General features: G+C 63.3%; 1 protein-coding gene across 2 annotated transcripts in view; it reads right to left on the bottom strand.

Moving 5' to 3' along the window:
- Nucleotides 1–13,954, bottom strand: part of SPTBN2 (spectrin beta, non-erythrocytic 2) — a 34,427-nt gene that overhangs the window by 4,345 nt on the left and 16,128 nt on the right. For both annotated transcript variants that reach the window (XM_054052556.1, XM_054052557.1), the window contains exons 16-27: nucleotides 12,814–13,016; nucleotides 12,651–12,741; nucleotides 11,719–11,865; nucleotides 11,349–11,612; nucleotides 8,907–9,131; nucleotides 8,723–8,812; nucleotides 8,381–8,638; nucleotides 8,170–8,300; nucleotides 6,812–7,016; nucleotides 4,643–5,017; nucleotides 2,908–3,152; nucleotides 94–232 (exon numbers count right to left, since the gene is read on the bottom strand). In XM_054052556.1, the coding sequence (XP_053908531.1) occupies nucleotides 94–232; nucleotides 2,908–3,152; nucleotides 4,643–5,017; nucleotides 6,812–7,016; nucleotides 8,170–8,300; nucleotides 8,381–8,638; nucleotides 8,723–8,812; nucleotides 8,907–9,131; nucleotides 11,349–11,612; nucleotides 11,719–11,865; nucleotides 12,651–12,741; nucleotides 12,814–13,016 (2,373 nt within the window). The remainder of the gene's footprint in view (nucleotides 1–93; nucleotides 233–2,907; nucleotides 3,153–4,642; nucleotides 5,018–6,811; nucleotides 7,017–8,169; nucleotides 8,301–8,380; nucleotides 8,639–8,722; nucleotides 8,813–8,906; nucleotides 9,132–11,348; nucleotides 11,613–11,718; nucleotides 11,866–12,650; nucleotides 12,742–12,813; nucleotides 13,017–13,954) is intronic.

Here is a 13,954-nt window from a genome sequence, read left to right as displayed (position 1 = left end):
GGATGACACAGGGAGGTGGGAATGAGGGACACAGGGACACAAGGACAGGGATGGGGGACATGGGTTTGGGGACAGAGGGACAGGAGGTGGCACCTTGTCGGCGGCGTAGTGGCCCTTGTCGAGCAGCGCGGTGCCCATGGCCACGCAGGCGTCGAAGCTGTCAGCCCGCGCCTCCACCTCCGCTTTGATGCTCTGGTGGTTCTTGATCACCAGGTCAGCTGCAGAGACGTCCCTGTCCCGGCAACGGGGACACGGTCAGCGTCCCCACCTCGTTCCGTCTCCATCCTATCCCCATCCTATCCCCATCCCCATCTCCACTTCCATCTCCGTCCTCATCACAACTCCATCCCTAACTCCATCTCCATCTCAATCCTCATTCCACCTCCATCCCCATCCCCAACTTGATCTCCACCTCTAACTCCATCCCCATCCCACCTCCATCCTCATCCCAACTCCATCTCCACCTCCATCCCCAACTCAATCTCAACCTCCAACTCCATTCCCATCCCACCTCCATCCTCATCCCAACTCCATCTCCACCTCCATCTCCAACTCAATCTCAACCTCCAACTCCATCCTCATCCCCAACTCTATCCCCACCCCATCTGCTTCTCCAACCCCATCCCCACCTCCATCTGCAACCTCCATCCTCATCCCAACTCCAACTCCATCTCCTCTGCATCTCCACCTCTAATCCCATCCCCACCTCCACCTTCATCCCATCTCCATCTCCAACCCCATCCTCATCTCAACTCCATCTCCACCGCCGCCTCAATCTCCACCTCCAACTCCATCCCCATCCCATCTCCATCTCCACCTCTAATTCCACCCTCATCCCACCTCCACCTCCACTCTCATCCCAACCCCATCCTCATCCTCATCCTCATCCTCATCCTCATCCCATCTCCATCTCCAACCCCATCCTCATCTCAACTCCATCTCCACCTCCATCTCCACCTCCAACTCCATCCCCATCCGATCTCCATCTCCACCTCTAATCCCACCTCCACGTCCACCCTCATCCCAACCCCATCCTCATCCTCATCCCATCTCCATCTCCAACCCCATCCTCATCTCAAAAACTCCATCTCCACCTCCAACTCCATCTCCACCTCCAACTCCATCTCCACCTCCAACTCCATCCCAATCTCCGGCTCAATCTCCACCTCCAACTCCATCCCCATCCTATCTCCATCTCCACCTCTAATCCCACCCTCATCCCACCTCCACCTCCACCCTCGTCCCAACCCCATCCTCATCCTCATCCCATCTCCATCTCCAACCCCATCCTCATCTCAACTCCATCTCCAACTCCATCCCCATCCCATCTCCACCTCTAATCCCACCCTCATCCCATCTCCACCTCCACCTTCATCCCATCTCCATCTCCAACCCCATCCTCATCTCAACGACTCCATCTCCACCTCCAACTCCATCCCAATCTCCGGCTCAATCTCAACCTCCAACTCCATCCCCATCCCATCTCCATCTCCAACTCTAATCCCACCCTCATCCCACCTCCACGTCCACCCTCATCCCAACCCCATCCTCATCCTCATCCTCATCCCATCTCCATCTCCAACCCCATCCTCATCTCAACTCCATCTCCAACTCCATCCCCATCCCATCTCCACCTCTAATCCCACCCTCATCCCATCTCCACCTCCACCTTCATCCCATCTCCATCTCCAACTCCATCCTCATCTCAACGGCTCCATCTCCACCTCCAACTCCATCCCAATCTCCGGCTCAATCTCAACCTCCAACTCCATCCCCATCCTATCTCCATCTCCAACTCTAATCCCACCCTCATCCCACCTCCACGTCCACCCTCATCCCAACCCCATCCTCATCCTCATCCCATCTCCATCTCCAACCCCATCCTCATCTCAACTCCATCTCCACCTCCATCTCCACCTCCAACTCCATCCCCATCCGATCTCCATCTCCACCTCTAATCCTACCCTCATCCCATCCCCACCTCCACCTCTAATCCCACCTTCATCTCCATCTCCAATCCCACCCTCATCCCAACCCCATCCTCATCCTCATCCCATCTCCATCTCCAACCCCATCCTCATCTCAACTCCATCTCCACCTCTAATCCCACCCTCATCCCATCTCCAATCCCACCCTCATCCCAACCCCATCCTCATCCTCATCCCATCTCCATCTCCAACTCCATCCCATCCCATCTCCATCTCCACCTCTAATCCCACCCTCATCCCACCTCCACATCCACCCTCATCCCAACCCCATCCTTATCCTCATCCCATCTCCATCTCCATCCCCATCCTCATCTCAACAACTCCATCTCCACCTCCAACTCCATCCCAATCTCCGGCTCAATCTCAACCTCCAACTCCATCCCCATCCCATCTCCATCTCCACCTCTAATCCCACCCTCATCCCACCTCCATGTCCACCCTCGTCCCAACCCCATCCTCATCCCATCTCCATCTCCATCTCCAACCCCATCCTCATCTCAACTCCATCTCCAACTCCATCCCCATCCCATCTCCACCTCTAATCCCACCCTCATCCCATCTCCACCTCCACCTTCATCCCATCTCCATCTCCAACCCCATCCTCATCTCAACAACTCCATCTCCACCTCCAACTCCATCCCCATCTCCGGCTCAATCTCAACCTCCAACTCCATCCCCATCCCATCTCCATCTCCACCTCTAATCCCACCCTCATCCCACCTCCACTTCCACCCTCGTCCCAACCCCATCCTCATCCTCATCCTCATCCCATCTCCATCTCCAACCCCATCCTCATCTCAACTCCATCTCCACCTCCAACTCCATCTCCACCTCCAACTCCATCTCCGCCTCCATCTCCATCCCCATCCCATCTCCACCTCCACCCTCGTCCCCGTCTCCGTCCCCATCCCGGTCTCACCGCGGCCGCTCCTGGCCCTCGATCTGCAGCCGGACGCCGTCCATCCAGAGCAGCAGATCCCTCACGGCACGCAGGAAGCGGAATTGGGCGACGGTGTCGAGGAGGAGACGCCGGCGGCCTTGGCTGCAGCCGCGCAGCTCTGTCCAGGCCTCGCTCACCGCCTGCTCATGCCGACGGATGTCGGCCGCCTTCTCCCCGGCGTAGGCCTTCGCCAGCCGCGCTGCGTCCTCCTGCACCTGCCGCACCTGCGGGAGCACGGCATGCGCTGTCTTGTGCCGTGCGTGACGCAGGGGGCTATGCCTCGACGCGTCACACCGGGCCGGGCCAGGCTGCGCCACGCAGGGCTGCGCTGGGCCAGACTGCACCATGCTGCGCCACGCAGGGCTGCACAACGCTGCGCCACACAGGGCTGTGCTTGGCCAGACTGCACCACGCAGGGCTGTGCTGGGCCGCACTGCACCACGCTGCGCCACGCAGGGCTGCGCTGGGCCGGACTGCACCATGCTGCGCCATGTAGGGCTGCGCTGGGCCGCACTGCACCACGCTGCGCCATGCAGGGCTGCGCTTGGCCGGACTGCACCACGCTGCGCCACACAGGGCTGCGCTGGGCCGGACTGCACCACACTGCGCCACGCTGGGCCTGGCTGCACCACGCTGTGCCATGCAGGGCTGCGCCGGGCCGCACTGCACCATGCTGCGCCATGCAGGGCTGCGCCGGGCCGCACTGCACCACGCTGCGCCATGCAGGGCTGCACCGGGCCAGGCTGCGCTGGGCCAGACTGCACCACACTGTGCCACACTGGGCCGGGCTGCACCACGCTGTGCCATGCAGGGCTGCGCTGGGCCAGGCTGCGCCACGCAGGGCTGCACCAGGCCAGACTGCACCACGCTGCGCAATGCAGGGCTGCGCTAGGCCGCACTGCACCACACTGCGCCATGCAGGGCTGCGCTGGGCCAGGCTGCGCCACGCAGGGCTGCACCAGGCCGGACTGCACCACGCTGCGCAATGCAGGGCTGCGCTAGGCCGCACTGCACCACACTGCGCCATGCAGGGCTGCGCTGGGCCAGGCTGCGCCACGCAGGGCTGCACCAGGCCGGACTGTGCCACGCAGGGCTGCGCCGGGCCAGACTGCACCACACTGCGCCATGCAGGGCTGCACCAGGCCGGACTGCACCATGCTGTGCCATGCAGGGCTGCGCTGGGCCGCACTGCACCACACTGCGCCACGCAGGGCTGCGCTGGGCCGGACTGCACCACACTGCGCCACACAGGGCTGCGCTGGGCCGCACTGCACCACGCTGCGCCACACTGGGCCGGGCTGCACCACGCTGTGCCACGCTGGGCCGCACCACACTGCGCCATGCAGGGCTGCGCTGGGCCGCACTGCACCACGCTGCGCCATGCAGGGCTGCACCGGGCCAGGCTGCGCTGGGCCAGACTGCACCACACTGTGCCACACTGGGCCGGGCTGCACCACACTGTGCCACACAGGGCTGTGCTGGGCCGCACTGCACCACGCTGCGCCACGCCGGGCCGCACCACGCTGTGCCACGCAGGGCTGCGCTGGGCTGGGCTGCACCACACTGCGCCACGCTGGGCCGCACCATGCTGTGCCACGCAGGGCTGTGCCAGGCTGGGCCGCATCACACAGGGCTGCGCCGGGCCGCCCTGTGCCGCTTCTCACCAAGCCCTCCACGCGCCGCATGCATCACCGCCCCACGCGCTGCGCCTCACCTGCGCGCTGAGCGCCTGGATGTCGTGCTCGTAGGCGCTGTGCATGCGCTGCATGGCCTCGGCGGTGTTGAGGTCGCGGCCCAGCTCGTCCGGCAGCTGCTGCTGTTTGTGCTGCACCTGCGCCAGCGCCTGGCGGGCGTCGCGGTAGAAGCGGTGCAGCTCGTAGGAGGCCGCCAGCATCTGGGAGCGCGTGTCGATCAGCTCCAGCAGGTCGGCCCACGCCTCGTTCAGGGCGTCCTTCCACTCGGCCACCGTGGCGTTCTCCGAGTGGCCGGCAGCGATCAGAGCGTCCGCCAGAGCGTTGGAGGCGTCCACGCGCTCCTGCCCGATGCTGCTCGTGTCCCGCGAGAATTCCCGGAACTTATCCCGCAGCATCTGAGGTCAAAGGGGACAGCGGTGACGGAGGGGGACACGGGGACACCTTGGGGGGAATCCAGAGACACCTCAGAGAAGGGAGGAGACATGGGGACACCTTGGAGGGGACACAGGGACACCTTAGAGCAGGGAGGGGACACAGGGACACCTCAGAGGGGACACGGGGACACCTCAGAGCGGGGAGGGGACACAGGGACACCTTGGAGGGGACTCAGGGACATCTCAGAGCGGGGAGGGGACACGGGGACACCTCAGAGGGGACTCAGGGACACCTCAGAGCGGGGAGGGGACACAGGGACACCTTGGAGGGGACTCAGGGACACCTCAGAGCAGGGAGAGGACACGGGGACACCTCAGAGGGGACTCAGGGACACCTCAGAGGGGACCAAGGGGATACTTCAGAGCAGGGGGGGGACACAGGGACACCTCGGAGGGGACCAAGAGGACACCTGAGAGCTGGGAGGGGACACAGGGACACCTTGGAGGGGACCAAGGGGACACCTCAGAGCGGGGAGGGGACATGGGGACACCTTGGAGGGGACTCAGGGACACCTCAGAGCGGGGAGGGGACACACGGACACCTCAGAGGGGACACAGGGACACCTCGGAGCAGGGAGGGGACTCAGGGACACCTCGGAGGGGACTCAGGGACACCTCGGAGCAGGGAGGGGTCACGGGGACACCTCAGAGGGGACCAAGGGGACACCTCAGAAGGGACACAGGGACACCTCAGAGGGGACCAAGGGGACACCTCAGAGCAGGGAGGGGACACAGGGACACCTTGGAGGGGACACAGGGAGACCTCGGAGTAGGGAGGGGACACGGGGACACCTTGGAGGGGACTCAGGGACACCTCAGAGCAGGGAGGGGACACAGGGACACCTCGGAGGGGACACAGGGACACCTTGGAGGGGACTCAGGGACACCTCAGAGCAGGGAGGGGACACACGGACACCTTGGAGGGACTCAGGGACACCTCGGAGCTGGGAGGGGACAGAAGGACACCTTAGAGGGGACCAAGGGCACACCTCAGAGCAGGGAGGGGACATGGGGACACCTCGGTGGGGACCAAGGGACACCTCAGAGCAGGGAGGGGACATGGGGACACCTCAGAGGGGACTCAGGGACACCTCGGAGGGGACCAAGGGGACACCTCGGAGCTGGGAGGGGACACAGGGACACCTCAGAGCGGGGAGGGGACAGAGGGACACCTTGGAGGGGACCAAGGGGACACCTCAGAGCGGGGAGGGGACACAGGGACACCTTGGAGGGGACCAAGGGGACACCTCAGGGCAGGGAGGGGACACAGGGACACCTCGGAGGGGACACAGGGACACCTCGGAGGAGACTAAGGGGACACCTCAGAGCAGGGAGGGGACACAGGGACACCTCGGAGGGGACACAGGGACACCTCAGGGCAGGGAGGGGACACAGGGACACCTTGGAGGGACTCAGGGACACCTCAGAGCGGGCAGGGGACACAGGGACACCTCGGAGGGGACACAGGGACACCTCAGAGCAGGGAGGGGACACGGGGACACCTCAGAGGGGACTCAGGGACACCTCAGAGGGGACCAAGGGGATACTTCAGAGCAGGGGGGGGACACAGGGACACCTCGGAGGGGACCAAGAGGACACCTGAGAGCTGGGAGGGGACACAGGGACACCTCAGAGGGGACCAAGGGGACACCTCAGAGCAGGGAGGGGACACAGGGACACCTCGGTGGGGACCAAGGGGACACCTCCGAGCGGGGAGGGGCCACGGGGCCACTGTGTTCCCGCTGCCGGGCGCACCGTGACGTGCTCGTAGTCCTGTCCCAGCTCGTGGGACGCGGCCACCACCTCGCGCTCCGAGATCCACTGCTCCAGGTCGTCGAGGTCGCGCCGGAGCTGGCAGAGGCGTTGGTGCTCCTGCAGCGCCGCCCGGCGCTCCTCGGCCAAATCCTTGAGGCCGGCGTAGAGTCTGTCCACCTGCGCCTGGCGCAGCCGCAGCCGCTCGCTGCGGGGACACGGGGGGCGGTGGGACACGGGGGTGGTGGGACCAGGAACCCACTGAGATGATGGACATGGAGGTGGTGGTGGGACACAGGAACCCATTGAGATGATGGACATAGAGGTGGTGGTGGGACACAGGAACCCATTGAGATGATGGACATAGAGGTGGTGGTGGTGGGACAGAGGAACCCACTGAGATGATGGATATAGAGGTGGTGGTGGGACACAGGAACCCATTGAGATGATGGACATAGAGGTGGTGGTGGGACACAGGAACCCATTGAGATGATGGACATAGAGGTGGGAGGGGGTGGTGGGACACAGGAACCCATTGAGATGATGGATATAGAGGTAGGAGGGGGTGGTGGGACACAGGAACCCATTGAGATGATGGATATAGAGGTGGTGGTGGGACAGAGGAACCCACTGAGATGATGGACATGGAGGTGGTGGTGGGACACAGGAACCCATTGAGATGATGGATATAGAGGTGGTGGTGGGACACAGGAACCCATTGAGATGATGGACATGGAGGTGGTGGTGGGACAGAGGAACCCATTGAGATGATGGACATAGAGGTGGTGGTGGGACACAGGAATCCATTGAGATGATGGACATAGAGGTGGTGGTGGGACAGAGGAACCCATTGAGATGATGGATATAGAGGTGGTGGTGGGACACAGGAATCCATTGAGATGATGGACATAGAGGTGGTGGTGGGACAGAGGAACCCACTGAGATGATGGATATAGAGGTGGTGGTGGGACACAGGAACCCACTGAGATGATGGATATAGAGGTGGTGGTGGGACAGAGGAAGCCATTGAGATGATGGACATAGAGGTGGTGGTGGGACACAGGAACCCACTGAGATGATGGACGTAGAGATGGTGGTGGGACAGAGGAACCCATTGAGATGATGGATATAGAGGTGGTGGTGGGACACAGGAACCCATTGAGATGATGGATATAGAGGTGGTGGTGGGACACAGGAACCCATTGAGATGATGGACATAGAGGTGGTGGTGGGACACAGGAACCCATTGAGATGATGGATGTGGGGGTGGAAGGTGGTGGTGGGACTCGGGGACCTCGTTGGGTGACGGATGCAGGGATGGGTGTGGGGACAGTGCCGGTGGCCCCACAGCTGTCACCTACCTCTCGGGGTGGCCGTTGGCCACCATGCTGCGGCTCTGCAGCGAGAGCTGCTGGACGGTGCGGGCGTAGTCGCGCAGGGCCTGCTCCAGCACCAGGTGTTTGCTGACCATGGCCTGCGCGCTCAGCTCGTCCTGCGCCACGAGAGGGGTCAGGGGCGTGTGGGACGCGGGGAAGTGGTGGGGCGGGGATGTGGGGCAGGGAGAGGTCCCACCTTGGCCTTCTCCTGCGCCATCATGTACAGCTCCTGCTCGCCCATCCAGGCCTCGGCCTCGGCGGCGTCGCAGTAGAACTGCTGGGCGGCGTGAGCGCGCTCCAGGCGCTGGTGCCGCAGCTCCGCTTGCAACCGCAGCTCCTGCCACGCTTCCCGCAGCTCCCGCACGCGCTCGGCTGCGCTGCCCAGCTGCTCCGCGCGGCGCCCCAGCAGCTCCTCCACGCGCCGCTCGTGGCCCTGCAGCTCCTTCTGCAGCGTCTGCGGTGTTGCGGGGTCAGTTTAGGGGGGGGCCCAGGGGTCCCCCCTGGGACGCAGCGGCTGCCAGAGCCCCCCTGCACCCACCTGGTTCTTCTTTATGAGGAGCTGCACGGACGGCAGGTCCTTGCCGTGGTCCGTGGACGCAGCCAGCGGCCGGCGCTCCTGCACCCACAGCTGCGGCGAGACGGGGATGTTGGGGGTCAGGGATGCAGGGAATGGGGAACGCAGGGGTCAGGGATGTTGGGGATGCAGCCAGGAGCCCACTCACGATCTCATCCTCCAGGTCGCGGTTGAATTGGTGCTCCTCCTTGGAGGTCAGGAGCTTACGGCAACGCTCCCGCAGCGGTTCCCGCAGCCCCAGGAACTGCTCCTCCACGGCACGGACCTGGCCCAGCACCTCGGCTGCGCTGGCGTCCTCGCGGCTCAGCGCCTGCGCCTGCGCCCGGATCGCTTCCACCTCCCTCTCCCTCACCGCCGTCTGCTTCTCCAGCATCTGCGTGGGGTCGGGGGTGACCCCCGGGGCAAAGCTCCCATCCCTGCACCCCAATCCCTGTGCCCCGTTCCCATGCACCTCCATTCCCGGGCTTCCCATCCCATGCATCCCTGCCCTCTGCATCCCATCCCTGCACCCCGATCCCGCAGACCCCTTCCTGCGCATCCCTGTCCCATGCACCCTGTCCCCTGTATCCCTTTCCCAACCACCCTCGCACCCCTAATCCTGCAGATCCCCTCCGTGCACCCCATTCCCTGCATCCCTGTCCCCTGCACCTCATCCCTGCATCCCTGTTCCCTTTGCATCCCTGTTCCCTGCGCCCCATCCCTTCTACCCCATCCCCACACCCACCGCATTCCTGCACCTCCATTCCCTGCATCCCCGTCCCTCGCATCCCATCCCTGCATCCCTGTCCCCTGCGCCCCAAACCATCCCTCCATCCCTGTTCCCTGCACCCCCATCCCTGCATCCCTCTTCCCTGTGCATCCCTGTCCCCTGTGCCCCATCCCATCCCTCCATCCCTGTCCCCTGTGCCTCATCCCATCCCTCCATCCCTCTTCCCTGCGCTCCATCCCTGCATCCCTGTCCCCTGCACCCCATCCCTGTACCCCATCCCTGTATCCCTGTGCCCCATCCCATCCCTGCATCCCTGTTCCCTGCATCCCTGTACCCTGAGCCCCATCCCATCCCTGCATCCCTCTTCCCTGTGCATCCCTGTTTCCTGCGCCCCAAACCATCCCTCCATCCCTCTTCCCTGTGCCCCATCGCTGCATCCCTGTTCCCTGCACTCCATCCCATCCCTGCATCCCTCTTCCCTGTGCCCCCATCCCTGCATCCCTGTCCCCTGCAACCCAAACCATCCCTGCATCCCTGCGCCCCATCCCATCCCTGCATCCCTGTCCCCTGCGCCCCATCCCTGTGCCCCCCATCCCTGCATCCCTCTTCCCTGTGCATCCCTATTCCCTGCGCCTTATCCCATTGCTGCATCCCTGTCCCCCGCGCCCCATCCCATCCCTCCATCCCTGTTCCCTGCGCTCCATCGCTGCATCCCTGTCCCCCGTGCCCCATCCCATCCCTGCATCCCTGGTTCCCTGCGCCCCATCCCATCCCTGCATCCCTGTTCCCTGTGCATCCCTATTCCCTGTGCCCCATCCCTGTATCCCTGTGCCCCATCCCATCCCTGCATCCCTGTTCCCTGCATCCCTCTTCCCTGCACCCCATGACTGCATCCCTGTACCCTGAGCCCCATCCCATCCCTGCATCCCTCTTCCCTGTGCATCCTTGTTTCCTGCGCCCCAAACCATCCCTCCATCCCTCTTCCCTGTGCCCCATCCCTGCATCCCTGTACCCCGTGCCCCATCCCATCCCTCCATCCCTCTTCCCTGCGCCCCATCCCTGTTCCCTGCACCCCATCCCATCCCTGCATCCCTATTCCCTGTGCATCCCTATTCCCTGCACCCCATCCCTGCATCCCTGTCCCCCCATCCCTACATCCCTGTGCCCCATCCCTGTCCCCTGCACCCCATCCCTGTGCCCCCCATCCCTGCATCCCTGTCCCCTGCGCCCCATCCCATCCCTGCATCCCTGTTCCCTGCACCCCATCCCTGTGCCCCCTATCCCTGCATCCCTGTGCCCCATCCCATCCCTGCATCCCTCTTCCCTGTGCATCCCTGTTCCCCGCGCCCCAAACCATCCCTCCATCCCTCTTCCCTGTGCCCCATCGCTGCATCCCTGTCCCCTGTGCCCCATCGCTGCATCCCTGTCCCCTGTGCCCCATCCCATCCCTCCATCCCTCTTCCCTGCGCCCCATCCCATCTCTCCATCCCTCTTCCCTGTGCCTCCATCCCTGTCCCCTGCGCCCCATCCCATCCCTCTATCCCTGTCCCCTGCGCCCCATCCCATCCCTCTATCCCTGTCCCCTGCGCCCCATCCCTCTATCCCTGCGCCCCATCCCATCCCTGCATCCCTGTTCCCTGCGCCCCATCCCATCCCTCCATCCCTGTACCCCGTGCCCCATCCCATCCCTCCATCCCTCTTCCCTGTGCCTCCATCCCTGTCCCCTGCACCCCATCCCATCACTGCACCCCTGTCCCCTGCACCCCATCCCTCTATCCCTGCGCCCCATCCCATCACTGCACCCCTGTCCCCTGCACCCCATCCCTCTATCCCTGCGCCCCATCCCATCCCTGCACCCCTCTTCCCTGCATCCCTCTTCACCTGCTGCTTCTTGAGGAGGATGTTGACGCTGGTGAGGTCTTTGCCGTAGTCGTCGGAGCGCAGCTGGGCGCGCACGCCCGCCAGCCAGGCCCGCAGCGCCGCGCAGGATTGGGCGCACAGCTCGGCGCGGTTGGCATCGAACAGCCGCCGCGCTTTGGTCCGCGTCGTCACCTCCAGCTCTTCCCAAAGCGCCCGCAGCTCCGACAGCTTCTCCGTCACCACCGAACCCAACTCCGGCTTCGCCGTCGCCAGCTGCTGGCCCTCCTGCAGGGGATGGGATGCAGGGGACGGGGAGGCAGAGGAAGGCACAGGGATGGGAGGGCAGGGGTTGGGATGCACAGGGATCTCTCCGGCCGCATCCCGCTCCCACCTTCTCCATCTTCTCCAGCCAGCCCCTGTTGGCGGCCAGCTCGGCGGCAAAGGCCTGGTGCTTCTGCCACTTGGAGTGCAGGTTCCGCGCCTCCTCGTAGGACACGTCCTGCGCCGTCAGCATCTTCTCGTTGATCCAGAGCGTGAGCTGCCAGGGGAGCCGGGACGCGGCCGTGACGGAGTGTCCCTGTTCCCATCCCATCCGATCCCCATCCCACCCACAACTTCATCCCCCTTCCCATCCCATCCAATCCCCGTCTCTATTTCACCCCACCTCATTTCATCTTGACCCCATCTCCTTTCCCATCCCTTCCCCATCCGATCCCTTCCCACCCTGACCTCCATCCCATTCCAACCCCATCAACTCCCCATTCCCCTCCCCAACCTCATCCCATCCCAACCTCATCCCATCCCATCCCAACCTCATCCCATCCCATCCCATCCCAACCTCATCCCATCCCATCCCATCCCAACCCAACCTCATCCCATCCCATCCCATCCCAACCTCATCCCATCCCATCCCAACCTCATCCCATCCCATCCCATCCCCCATCCCATCCCATCCCAACCCAACCTCATCCCATCCCAACCCAACCTCATCCCATCCCCATCCCAACCTCATCCCATCCCAACCCAACCTCATCCCATCCCCATCCCAACCTCATCCCATCCCATCCCAACCTCATCCCATCCCATCCCATCCCAACCTCATCCCATCCCATCCCATCCCAACCTCATCCCATCCCAACCTCATCCCATCCCATCCCATCCCATCCCAACCCATCCCATCCCAACCCATCTCATCTCATCTCATCCCATCCTGACCCCTTCCCTATTCTCATCCCATCCTCATCCTGTCCTGTCCTGCACCTTATCCCATCCCATCCCATCCCCATTCCCACTCTATCCCCATCCCATTCCTTCCCGGCTCACCTCCTGCCCATCCTGCAGGAACCGCTGCAGCTCCCAGTTATCCCGCAGCCGCCCCAGCAGCTCCTGCGCCGCCTCCCGGTTCCTCCGGTGCCTGCGCCGAGGGCCGCCAGTGAGGGCTGAGCCGGGAATCCCGGATCCTGATCCCGGTGCAGGGATCCCTCACCTGCTCTCCACCGAATCCACCGTCTCCTGCACCTTCTCCGCGTGGACGCTGCCCTCGGCTACCAACTTGCGCCCGGTGGCCACCAGGCCCTGGACTCGTTCCCCGTTGGCTTCCATGGTGGCCATGAAATCCTCGTGCTTCTTCACGGAGGCTTCGGCTCCCGACAGGGTTCCCGGCATCTCCGTGTGCGACAGCGCATATTCCTGTCGGGACACCGGAACGGGGGTCACTGCTGCTCCCTTTTCCAGCCCAACATTCCCGCTGCCAGCCCAGTATTCCCAGTCCAGCATTCCCTTTTCCAGCCCAGCATTCCCAGCTGGGCATTCCCTTTTCCAGCCCAGCATTCCCTTTCCCAGCTCAGCATTCTCAGCCTGGCATTCTCTTTCCCAGCTCAGCATTCCCAGCTGGGCATTCCCTTTTCCAGCCTGACATTCCCTTTTCCAGCCCGGCATTCCCAGTTTGGCATTCCCTTTTCCAGCCCAGCATTCCCTTTCCCAGCTCAGCATTCTCAGCCCGGCATTCCCTTTTCCAGCCCAGCATTCCCAGCTTGGCACTCCCTTTCCCAGCCCAGCATTCCCTTTCCAAGCCCAGCATTCCCTTTTCCAGCCCAGCATTCCCAGCTGGGCATTCCCTTTTCCAGCCCAGCATTCCCTTTCCCAGCTCAGCATTCTCAGCCCGGCATTCCCTTTCCCAGCTCAGCATTCCCAGCTTGGCGCTGCCTTTCCCAGCCTGGCATTCCCTTTCCCAGCCCAGCATTCCCAGCTTGGCACTGCCTTTCCCAGCCCAGCATTCCCTTTCCCAGCCCAGCATTCTCAGCCCGGCATTCCCTTTTCCAGCTCAGCATTCCCAGCTTGGCACTCCCTTTCCCAGCCCAGCATTCCCTTTTCCAGCCCAGCATTCCCAGCTGGGCATTCCCTTTCCCAGCCCAGCATTCCCTTTTCCAGCCCAGCATTCCCAGTTTGGCATTCCCTTTTCCAGCCCAGCATTCCCTTTCCCAGCTCAGCATTCCCAGCTTGGCATTCCCTTTCCCAGCCCGGCATTCCCTTTTCCAGCCCAGCATTCTCAGCCTGGCATTCCATTTTCCAGCCCAGCATTCCCAGCTTGGCACTGCCTTTCCCAGCCTGGCATTCCCTTTTCCAGC

Source organism: Cuculus canorus, chromosome 34 (assembly GCF_017976375.1).
Source record: "Cuculus canorus isolate bCucCan1 chromosome 34, bCucCan1.pri, whole genome shotgun sequence".
Lineage (NCBI taxonomy): Eukaryota > Metazoa > Chordata > Aves > Cuculiformes > Cuculidae > Cuculus > Cuculus canorus.
Note: the sequence above shows the minus strand (reverse complement) of the source record. Positions and strands in the feature narration are given on the sequence as shown.